Source organism: Cheilinus undulatus, linkage group 5 (assembly GCF_018320785.1).
Source record: "Cheilinus undulatus linkage group 5, ASM1832078v1, whole genome shotgun sequence".
Classification (NCBI taxonomy): domain Eukaryota; kingdom Metazoa; phylum Chordata; class Actinopteri; order Labriformes; family Labridae; genus Cheilinus; species Cheilinus undulatus.
The window spans coordinates 37,005,292-37,017,877 of NC_054869.1; the positions used below are offsets into that span (position 1 = coordinate 37,005,292).

The window sequence follows — 12,586 nt, forward strand, 5'->3', positions numbered from 1 at the left end:
AAAGTATTTGCACCCTTAAATCCTGTTTGCTGAGGCAGAGAGGAGAGAGACAGTCAGGTAGCCTAAAAGATTTTGACTGATTTGTCTTAGTTATTAGTTGGATAATTTATAATTCCTTCAGGATTCAGGGACAATACAGCTGAATTGCAATCTCCACGTGGAGACAACAGATGTTATTAAAAAAGCCACACTGATGCAAAGAAACTGCATGTTGTAGACTTGATAAGGGCAATAGAAGTCATCACAGAGGAAGAAAACTGTAACCTTTTTCCCCTCTGGGAGAAATCCCTAAAACAGACGGCATCTCGTATACCAAACCCCCATGTTTGTCTGTCAAACAGAAACATGTCTGAGTCAAACGCCCCACTCCTCTGACTAAATTAAGCAGACTACTTTAGTTTTTAGAGCCAGCTTTGGTTTTCTCCAAGGGTCTCAGAAAATGAGCCCATTAACACACTTAGAGTTAAAATAAGCAATAAGCCACTAAAAAAGTGGCATTTAAGTTGAAATGTACTTATGGCTCTGTTGGTTAGATAACTCCTTACAGTTAAGCTTTTGTTTATGATTCACTATGATTAGAACCACTGGGACGTGGGGTGCTTAGGTGTTAGTCACATATTCTGCCCAGGACAATTTAACTTATTGGATTGAGGTAAATAGGCTAACTCTTCTTAAAGCAGCTATAAAAAAAACATTAAAAATCCCTTACCACCTCTTACACCCTCAGGCACGTAATTTGTAGTGGAACATAAGCCCTTTGAGTACAAGAAACCAATATTTATGGCACCTCCTCTATATTGAAAGTTGTCATCCACCACTGATTTCTCCAACGTTTTAACAACGTGATTTAAAAGTTGCCTCTAATGCAGTAAATAGTCTGCTTGGGGAGTATGGGGACAGACTGTTCTGGGAAAAGATGAGTCAGGGCATTGGCATATTGAACTTTTCTATCAGTCTATCAATCTCTCTCACATATGGTCTGTGATAAACAGGCATTCATCTAATGCACATGATTAACAGTTTCTTAACCCTCCTCTTAGGATTCTTTTCTGTCTTTTCCCTAATTTGGAGTCCTCTTTCTGTATGTTTGTGTCCTCACAGGGCCTCGGGGCAGAGAGTAGGAACCTGTACCCTTTCCTTCTTCCTGTCATCCAGCTGAGCACGGACGTTTCCCAGCCGCCACACGTGTATTTGTTAGAGGACGGACTGGAGCTTTGGTGAGCATGTCCTTGTGTATAAACACAACACAGCTATTTTTTATGTGAGAAGACTTCCAGAAGCAGATGTCTGTGATGCACTGACTTATCTCATTTCCTCTCTTTGCATTTCAGACCACACTCAATAACCCACCTTCAGATCCATATTATAACTACAGCTGGCTTTATCTTCCACTTTTGGTCCTTTTCTCTGTTGTTTGATTGAGTCATGAGTCCTTTTTAAGCTACATTAGTCATCACTGACTAACACTGGGTACTTTATAGGAAGTAAATGCAAACATTAAGGAGTTAAGTGAAGGGAAATGGAATCAACGTGACTGACAGGCTCTATGTGGCCGATGATTCTGTTTATAATTCATCACTCTCTAAGTTTCCTTTTATGTTGTTGTTTTGGCACATGCCATTTTAAGGCTGATTTCTCACGAATCTGCTGTAAATCATTCACTCACTGCACTCACTTAATCAAATGCATTACATCCCAGAAAGGTTTGTTGTGTTACAGAGAATTTGCCGGGTAACCTTTTGTACCTCTCCCATCATCTCTTTGCTTATTACCTCTCATCTCCATCTTTTTTTTTTTTCCTGCCATGGCTTTATCAGGCTTGTAGAGCAAAACAAATGTCTTATGTCTCCATCCCTGATAAACAGCCGTGTCCTAAATGTTTGCTTCTTTGCAAAGTCAATTACTCCTTCTCATGCTTTTATCTTTTATCAGCTCTTTTTTGTCTTCTCTCTGTATCCTTTCTTTATCTGTCTGTCTTGTTTATTTCTAGAAGGTCGAGAGTGTGCATCAAATTAGTCTCAAATGTCTCATCTCCTTGAGTTTTCCACTAACCTTGGTCTGGGTTTTTTTGATCGTTGAGTTTTTCCTGCAAGGTTCTGCAAGTAGCATCAAAGCTGTTTCAGTTTAAGGAGACATGTTTAAAAAAGCTAAAACATATTGATGGATTGTATTGAGTGAATAAATTAGGGAATGCTTAGCCTTTTTCATAAATTGTACTGTATAGATGGATAATGAGTAGTTATACACTAGTGCATCTGTGGTAGATTAACACTGGCCGATGGCTGACTTGGGAATGTGCACTGAATAAAATGTGGCAGGTGCTAATGACAGTTGTGGATGTCTGTCAAATCTAGAAAACAGACAAATCTGAAATGCATGCTGTTGTGAAAGACAAAACTAAGATATGACAACAGCAGTGATAGACAGCAGTCCGATAAGTTTTTGCTGCACAGTGTGCACACCCTCTAGCTGGCTCTCCGATCAGCTGAGTTTCTAGTGCACAGTGTCTCTAATGTGGCTGAAATGAGCTGAAAAATAGTCAGTCTTTTTCACCTTGCTTACTCACTTGTGCACGCTGTGCTGATTCAGTCAGAAATTAAGCTAAAAAGACTGCAGCAGGGCGTGCCAACCCAGTGGAATAATAGGCTGCATGTTACATGATGCAAAGCTTCTTGGGCCAAAAACACACCCTCACCAAATATATGCCGTGGACAACGATCTCCCTACAACTTTAACTGCACAGCAGTCGGATTCATCAACTGCTGATATGATCCCCTCAGTAAGAGCCCTGAAACATCTTTTTGCACATGGAGACAGCTGCTGATCGTGGTGTTAAAAAAGACAAACACTATTTAATTAGAAGCTGTTAGCAAAAGATTCATACAGATAGTCTGATCCACTTTCCTGTATCACTGCCTCATTACATCCTGGTACAAAGACAGCTATTTTGATGAAGATGTTAAAGTGCACACATGTAGCTTGATGCACAACTATTTGGCATACTTGCAACCCAAGGCTGCTTCCCATCCTGGATAAGAAGAGAAGACTGAGCTGCAACAAGTCTGTGAGCTAATATTTGAAGAGAAAAACACATCTAACTGAGAAGTAGACTGTGTGGGCCAGGTGTTATACCAACATTTTACAAAGATGTTGAGTTAGGCTAGACAATATGTTGGCTTCTTACTAAGAATTAGGCTTTGAGCTATGGCTGGGAATATATACTTTTTGTATAATATCACTGTATTTTTAAAAGAGATGTAGGTTTAAAAAGTATTGTTTGGAACAATGTAGTTTATGTTGAGGCTGTTTTGAAAAAGTAAGAAGTGATTTATTTCAGGCTGAAGAGGCCATGCTGTGGTTATTTTCAGAAACATATCTTTCTTTTTAAAAATAAGTTTAAATAGAAATTGATTGTGTATTTCTATGGTTGATTTGGTCCCCTCTAAAGTAATGAAGAATGGAATTATACTGTTGTTCAACAAAAAAAATAATATTAGTCTCTGGTCTGGACAAGGAAGTTATCAGTCACATAAGTAAACAACCAACAGTTAATGGAAAAAAAACATCAGTGCTGGTTTCATTATCAGCCAAAGTGTTAATTCAAACATTGGCCCTGATTTTCACTATTGGTGCACCACTAATATGGAATGCAGCTTTATATTTCGGTTTGTGGTAGGGATTCATGATATTTCCGATATGCCGTTGTAGGTACCAGATGTGTCCGGGCTGCCAGATCTGTCCGGGGGCTGCGCCTGCTGATGACGTCACACATTATGATTGGCTGTGATGACATAGCACATTTTTATTGGCTGGGAACTCACACTGTCTGATAGCTAACCCATTAGCATTCTATGACGCAAGCATTGAAAGCTACCTTCAGTGTTGTAACGTTACTTATACCTAGACGTTCTCTTTACCTCCAAATTACCTGTTTCAAACCCTCTGTATGTTTGGCGATGATGCTGAGGGTGTGGGAAACGTAATTTTGAATTAAATACTTTAATCCTGCGACATTTACTGTGTCTGAAATGGTCATGACTCGCTGTTTGCTTTTGCTGTTTATCAGAGGGATGATCTGTGATTGATGTCCTTAACAATAGTTTAACAAGTACGAGAGAAACAAATAATTCATTCTTGAAAAGTAAAAAATACACATTAAAATATATTTTTTAATTTTATAAACTTATATATTTTTTTCATTACAAAAATCTTTCTACTATTAAATAGTTAAAATATTAGTTTTACCTACAAAAGAAGGATCGTTCAAGAAAAAAACACAATTCACGGTTAAAAGTAGTAAATACTTTACTAAAAATGTCACTCACTTTAAGTAAAAAACAAGAATATCTATCTTAAATGAATAAATCTTGAATGATTACAATATTAATCCATCATCAACTCGGCTGCATTATGGATTGTCCACATGTAGTTGCTGTAGTCAACAAAGATCGTCTTTTTGTTAAATTGGAAAATCAAACATTCTAAATTACGTTTCCCACACCCCGAAAAAAGATTGCCAAACATACAGAGGGTTTGAAGCAGGTAATTTGGAGGTAAAGAGAACGTCTAGGTGTAAGTAATGTTACGATACTGAAGTTAGCTTTCAACGCTAGCGTCGTAGAATGCTAATGGGTTAGCTATCAGACAGTGTGAGTTTCCAGCCAATAAAAATGTGCTACGTCATCACAGCCAATCACAATGTGCGATGTCATCAGCAGGTGCATCCCCCGGACAGATCTGGCATCCCGGACACATCTGGTACCTACACCGTTATTTACGAATTAATTTAAGCTGATTCAGATTTTGATTCTCTTTATTGTCCTACAAAGGGAAATTAGTTTTCCAGCCAGAGTAACACAGCTGTAATCGTGTTTTATTCTACTCTAAAATTGGACATTTCTAAGCCCCTCTGCACAAAGCAGTCTTTGCTGATGTTGTCCTGTACATGTCTGAGTAGAAATATTCGACTACAGTTTTCATCCTGCTTTCTAATGTGTCACTGAAGGAGAATCTTTGCAACGGAAAAATGACAAATCAGTCAGTAACTGTGTCTACCCAGCAGCAGCAGTTTCTGCCTTTGATATTAACTCTGTTGAAAAAGTGTCTTTCCCCAAGTAGTCCATTAACATTTGTTTTATTCTGTTTTATAACATGCTTAACACTCCTCACATGGGCCTTATAGTTGCTCCTGCAGAAATTGGTTGTCACTCTTTTTTTCTGATACAAACAGAACATGAAGCACAACAAAACACATGCGCAAAAATATAAATGTAATGGGTGACAGCTTCTCCCTACATCCTTTTATACAGTCTTCTTGCCTAGCTGAGGTCATGACACATCCTTTTTCAGTATTCAGTCCATTTTCCACTGCATTGGTCGGGTGTCACTCAATTATTCATTTATATTCAATTTTATTTGTGGAGCACATTTTATACAAATGTGAACTGTGTTCTCTAGAGAGGATAAAAACACAAAACACACAAAAAGAAAATTACATGAATGAGTTCAGAAACATGTATTCAGATATACAAAATTACACAATGACCTTTCACCAACACATGCAGCCCTCACATGCATCTAGTGATGTCTCATAGTCCATGACGAATATCCTCGAGGGAAAAATGGTCCACATGTGAATGGCACACACAGAGACTAGCGAAGTTCCATGGTGTTTTATAGCTTACAGGTGCGTCTCCAAAAATGAGCACATCATGAAAAAGTTTATTTTTTCCGTGATTAACTTAAGGAAGTGAAGTATATTTTAAGATTTATTTGTTTAAATGTTGTGGATAACAGCTCACAAAAATCTACTTTCTCAAAATATAAGAATATATATAAGAATATCACAACCAGAAGAATATAAGAATAACACATGTTATGATTGATTGGACATTGATTTCTTAACATTGCTTGTGCACCTTTTTTTGAAGACACTTTCCCTTCCAGTCAAATTTCCATGTAAAAGTGCACATGCAACAAGGATGAGCTCAGCCTTCAGAGAATTGTCGAACAGAGCAGATTTAAGAACTTAGGTGAACTTCACAAGGATTGGGCTTAAGCTGGAGTCAGTGGATCAAGAGCCACCACACACAGAAAGGTCCAGGAAATGTGGTGTCATATTACTAGTGTCGAGCCAATCCTGAACCACAGACATCATTAGCTTCTCACCTGGGCCAAGGAGATAAATGAACTGGTTGTCGCTCAGTGGTCCAAAGTCCTGTTTTCAGATAAAAGTAAATTTGGTTTTTCATTGGTAAATCGAGCTCCTATAGTCTGGTAGAAGATTAGAGAGGCACAGAATCCAAGGTGCTTGAAGTCCAGAGTGTTCAGTTTCCAGCGTCAGTGGTGGTTTGAGGTACCAAGTCATCTACTGCTGTTTGTCCGCTGTGCTTCATTAAGTCCAGAGTCAACACTGTCAGCCGTCTACCAGGATGTTTAAGAGCCCTTCATGCTTTCATCTGCTGAGAAGCTTTATGGAGATACTGATTTCCTTTTCCAGCACCTGCTCACAGTGAAGCCAAAACTACCAGAAACTGGTTCGCTGACCATGGTATTACTGTGTTTGATTGGTCAGCCAACTGATCTGACCTGAGCCTTGTAGAGAATTTCTGTGGAAATGTCAAGATAAAGATGAGAGACACCAGACTCAACAATACAGACGAGCTGAAGGCTGCTATCAGAGAGACCTGGGCTTCATAACACCCCAGCAGTGCCATGGACTGCTTGGCTCCATGCAACACTGCGCTGATGCAGTAATCCATGCAAAAAGAGCTCCAACCTATGACTGAGTGCATAAATTAGCATGGTTTTCCAGAAGGTCAAAATTTCTGTATTATAAATCTTCTTGTTGTACTGATCTTTATATACTAAGATTTTGAGATAGTGGATTTTTTATTTGTGATATATTTTGAGATGCACCTTGGTATTGTCCTGTTATTTGATTCTAAATGGTGACGATGTCAACATTTTGTCTGTTTTTTTCCAAAGCTCAATTCATTGATTATGTATGGGACTTATTAATCAAGGAACAGCTCACATTGTTATTCCCTTCATCCATCCTTTCTCTTTCTCTTTTACTCCCTCTTCATCATGTATGTTTTATCCATCTTTTTGATGTCAATGTGTTCTTTTTGTCTTTCTGTCTGTAAATTTCTCCCACTTCATTTTTGTCTCTATTTTTTGACACTTCGACTCCATGTCTTTTGTTTTCTTTTCTCACAATCTCTCATATGTTCTGTTTTATGCTCTCTCCTTTGCTCCTTTCTCTTTTAACTTTTCTGTTCTGCCTGCCCTCTCATCATGCAGGTTGGTGACTCTAGAGAACAGCCCTGCAATCACCCCGGAGCTGCTCCGAATTTTCCAGAACATGTCAGCTTTGTTAGGTAAGCTCATATCAGATGCTTTTGTTTGCTTTTCTATCCTTATACCCGTGTATGTGACGTGTGTGCAAACAAGCTTTGATTTGTTTTCTTCCCCTCGACCAACTTCATGTTTTGCATTACCATAAAATGAAATTAATTATAGGGGGATGATACTACTATAACATCAAAAAGAACACCACTATGATGCATTTTGGGTAGTTGCATCAGGTTAAACTGTGGTGTCGGTGTTTGTAATAGGACTGTGTGTTTGAGTGTGTGCGGTACAAAATCAGGGCCCAAATATTTCACATCAAAGGGAAAGGCAAAAAGAACAAACCTGATTACATGATCAAATGCTTTTAAATCACAGAGAAACTAAGAGAATGAGGAAATAAAGTTGATGCAATCCAAGGACACAAACTTAAATTTCAGAGTTTTATCACTTCAGGCTCTTGCAGCTTGTAAAGATCACAATTATGGCTTTGCAGTAGCCTCGAGGCACCAGGGCCAACGCACTGTGTCTGCAGGCAGCTGTGAGTGGTGTCACACTGAATGGAACTGGCTGGATGATTTATCACAGGCCTAGAGCACTGGGACACCTTCATCGCTGCAGTGTGTAGAGATGTGTGTGTGTTTTTGTGTGTGTGGCCTTCACTGTGATGAGGAACAGTATTGATTTGGCACTTCTGAACATAACGACTGAGTCGGACTAATATGAACACCAGTCTGAGTGGTTTACTGCAGCATTTGATCACTTAAAGTGCAGATAGGGAATCCATTGAACACAGAGCAAAAGACTGAGGAAGACAGTTATTGTGTATTGTATTGTGTTGGAAACAAAGATCAGTAAAATGGATGAAAGTATGCATGGAGCATGATTATTGAATATCTGATTAGTCATTAATTTTTACAAATCAAAATTTGTATGTGCCTTTTATCAATCTTAAAAATAGATTTTTTTTTTCCATTACTTTCTCTGAAGCCTGGTTGTCATGCATATGGCTGGGTATTTCTCACAGCCTCATACGTTATGTATCCAAAAAAACAAACAAACAAAAAAAAACAACAGAGGCCGTAGGATACATATCCAGATACATGTTGATTTGGGATAATACACATGTCCTAATAAATATGCCACATAATTCACCACAGCTGCTGTTCTTTATTGAAGAGGATAACAGATGGTAAGTAGTAAAGTTTGGTATCTTACACTTCAAAACACCTAGGTTGCATTCACACCAGAGCTTTTTGGTCCACTTTAAACAAACTCTGGTATGTTTTCTCAGATATTCTGGTCCACTTTAAAACAGGGGTCGGGGTTTGCTTCCATACAAACCCTGGTGCCATTCGTTTGAGGTGTGAAAGCTAAGCAGACCAACATGCAAACCAAAGGCAGGAAGTGGCATAATACTTGCTGATTTATGGATGTATTTATGCCATTTAATACATTCAAATACTTGCTGGTACCTCGCTCAGCGTCTATGTAACCGTGGCAACACGTCTTAGTCTCACACTTTTGTTTTGGCTCACCTTCTTCTTCAGTACTGATTCATTCCTCTCATGTTAAGAACAACATGCTGGACAGCTTGCTGCCTTGCTGGCTGCTCAGAATGCCCCAAGGCAAAAGCATATTCTTTTTGTGGTGAAAAAAAGACTGGTGGAAGGAGATGGATTCCCTGTTTTGTCTTCTTCTGTATTTCCTTTTCTTCTTCACCGCTTTTTGTTTGGGACAACAGTGACACAAACGTTTAACTGCTTTATGTTATCCGGACGGTTTGGCTTGTTTATCTAATTTCAATGTGAATACGAACCAAAATAAATGTAAGTACAGCAATGCTGTAATTTAAGCCCTGAACCGAAACCACAACCTTGGACTATCAGGTGTAAAAACTACCTTAAATTCAGATCCCCAGAGATCCAAGAAATTTAGAGTAGTCTATTTATAATCAATAGGCAATTAATAAATGCATATATATAGTAATGTCTAACTTTTTAAACTTAAAATGGACCTCTCTGTTGTATTTCTTACTGTTGATTTTTTATACTTACAATGCATATAATATTTTGGTTTCACTGGTATTATACACCTACTTATACATTTTGACTTAACAGCATTAGTCTATGCTGGTCAGGGGTACAGAGATTAGCACTGTGAGCCTAGCTGTTGTCCTGTTGCAGTATTTTACCTTGTTTACTGCACAGCTTGCATGACTTGTATCTAACTCCTGACTTTTTGGTGTTGACGAAACAGAGATAATCCAGTTTGTTTGCTTTTAGTGCTGCTGGCAGTAGATAGAAACTATGATCCATGTTACTGGTGTGACTACCACCTCTAACTTGTTTTGGTGAGAGAGCTGTGCACAGTGTCATGCCGTTTAGCATCTGCTACCATCTGCTGGCTTTTTCGTTAACGGCACCATAGGGGATTTGGCCATCAAAGCATTTACAGTCATATCAATTCTGTAACACCTGAAACACCTGTCCATATAGTGCCGTATTGATTTTTTCAAGCCCAGGCCTAGTAGTGCAGTCTGACTGCCAGGGGGTGGCTGTAGCACATGCAAATGCTAAATGTCAGTCACCAATTAATAAGAAAAGAAGAAGCAGTACTTAGCAGCGCTAAGAAGTTTGCTTCACTTTTACTAAACATTATTAAGTAAATGATTGATTAAATTATTGGTTCTAGGGATGTGCGCGATTAATCGGTAAAATATTTAAAAATTTTTATCAAATTAGCCGGCACGGGATTTACTAGTCGGTTAAACTATTTACCTATCATTTTTTTTATGAACACAGGCTTTAAATCCCTGTCTATAATGCTTTTTTCAACTGTTATGAACCTCCCGCCACTAGAGGCCGCTGTAGCCTCAGTTAATGGACGCTGCCTTCCTCTTTGGCATTTCACTGGATGTGAACATGAAAAGCTCAGCGGTTGCTATGCTGTTAGCATGTAGTATGGAAACAGTAGTATGACAGTTTTCTAACATAGTAAATGGAAATAAAGTGGTATGTGGGCTGTCAAGGGTTGAGCTCATGTATGACTACTCACCCTATGTGAAAAGATGCCAAATATCAAAGCCCGATATTTATCTGCAAAGAGGACCGAAGGCGGGCAGCACTAACTTTTAATGCTAGCCATGCTGTAGAGAGTTTATCAGGCTAACATCACACCCGCTGACACAATGACCCTGTGAGGAATTTGACTGTTTTCTGGGGGTTTTCTCTGCTTTAGACTAGTCGGTTAAACGAAATGTGAATGAGCGTTTAGCCGAATAGGGAAATAGACGCTTAGGAACATCCTTAGTTCTACAAGGTACTCAGTCAAAAGATTGTTTTTAAATTTAAAATTTCTGTGATGAAAGGCAATTTCCGTTGTGTTGGAAGAAATCTAACAATCTCAGACTTGTTAAAATATGGGATGTGAACTCTGTGCTGTGTAACAGTCTGTTATTATCAAGTGTTTTTCAGGCTAATAAAAGTGGGTGAGGGTCTGTGTTTATTTGCATATGGAGCCACAGAGTATTTGCGGGGATGATGGTGGTGGTTTGAAGGGGGTTAGTAATCGACTTATATTCAAGGAACTGCCAGTGACTTTTGATTCACTACTTTGCTTGAAACAGCCATTCCTAATGGAAAATAACAAATTATTTCAACAAATCACGTTGAGGGGAATGAATAAGAAAGTAACATACAGAAACAGAGGACACAGTAAAAGTTATGCTCTGAGGAGTTTAGACATGGATGGATGCAAAGACGAAAGACGCTTTCTTTTTCTTTTTTCTTATTTTGATTTCATCCTTAACAGACAAGTAAAACCAAGTCAATAGACGAGGGAAACGTTTCTTTTTTCTACAAAGCACAGCACAAGCATTCCTGTTTAATTCCAGACAACCCAGACAATTACACAGAGGCAGTTGGAACTTGATGAACACTGTAACTGCAGCCAAGGGGCTTTTTCACAAAGGCGAACAGAATCACTGCACTGGCAAAAAAAAATGTGGTTCTTTATGATTTACTGTAACAATTCAAAGATGTTTTATATTCAATCCATTTTTTTCTGCATGACACCAGAGTAGAAACGCTGACTAAAACATACACTACATGGAGGAAAGTATTTAGATACTTGACTATTACACCAATGGGGACTGTAATGACATTGTATTCGGATACATGTACTTTCATATGGAGTTGCTCCCCCATTCTTCAGCTTCCACTCACTTGGAAGACTTTCCACTAGATTTTGGAGTGTTTCTGTAGGAATATTTGCCCATTTATTCTATAGAGCATTTATGAGGTCAGGCACTGATATAGGAGGGGAAGACCTGGCTCACAATCTCCATTCCAGTTCATCCGAAAGGTGCTCAATGGGGATGAGGCCAGGGCTCCGTGCGGGCCAGTCATGTGCTTCCACACCAGACTTGTTAAACCGCGTCTTTATAGTCCTTGCTTTTTGTTGAGGCACAGTCATGTTGAAAAGGTAAAGGGCCTTCCCCAAGCTGTTGCCATGTCCTGGTATGCTGAGGCATTAAGATTGCCCTTTACTGGACTATTTCCAGCTTCAGTTAATAGCTGCTGCCTTGCTGTCTGAGCTTTTCCCCGGCACTTCACCAGACGCATATATGAATAGCTTAGCAGTTAGCATGTAGTAGGATCAGTGAGGTATGAAAGTAATAAACAAATGATAAATGGAAACAAAGAGGTATGTAGGCTGTTGAGTGTTAAACTGGCATAAAACTACTCAACTGAAGTGAAAAGAGGCTACATATCAAAGCATATTAATCTACAGAGAGGAACAAAAATGGTGGTGCTAGCAGCTAATGTTCGCTATGCTGAACAGAGTATATATCAGGCTCATGTCACACCTACTAACACAACGACCCTGTTTGACTGTTTTCAAAGTGTTTTCCTTTCTTCAGACTAGTGGTTTGACGCCTGCTTCAGCCTCACCTCTTTGTTTCATGATATATGGGCCGTAAGTTATTGAAAAACAAAACCACCAGCAACCATCATGGATTGTCTTCAAAAGACAGTTCCAAATGGTTGAGGTCGCTCAGAGTTAGTTTGAAACGTTATATAGTCTTCATCTGCATCACTGCCTTGTGACTGCTTGAATGCAACTTTTGACATAAGTAAGGGAAACGTGAAAAAAAACTTAATTGACAGAGCTTCTGCTGCTCTTTATCATGTCTTATTTTATCATCAGAAATCATGTGTTTCTCATCCTT

The 12,586-nt window shown here is 38.9% G+C and overlaps 1 protein-coding gene across 1 annotated transcript in view; it reads left to right on the forward strand.

The window, feature by feature from the left end:
* The window catches only part of ipo11 (importin 11), a 261,649-nt gene that overhangs the window by 140,758 nt on the left and 108,305 nt on the right, over positions 1-12,586 (forward strand). The window contains exons 21-22 of the mRNA XM_041787347.1: positions 1,102-1,217; positions 7,306-7,382. Coding sequence (XP_041643281.1) covers positions 1,102-1,217; positions 7,306-7,382 — 193 coding nt within the window. The remainder of the gene's footprint in view (positions 1-1,101; positions 1,218-7,305; positions 7,383-12,586) is intronic.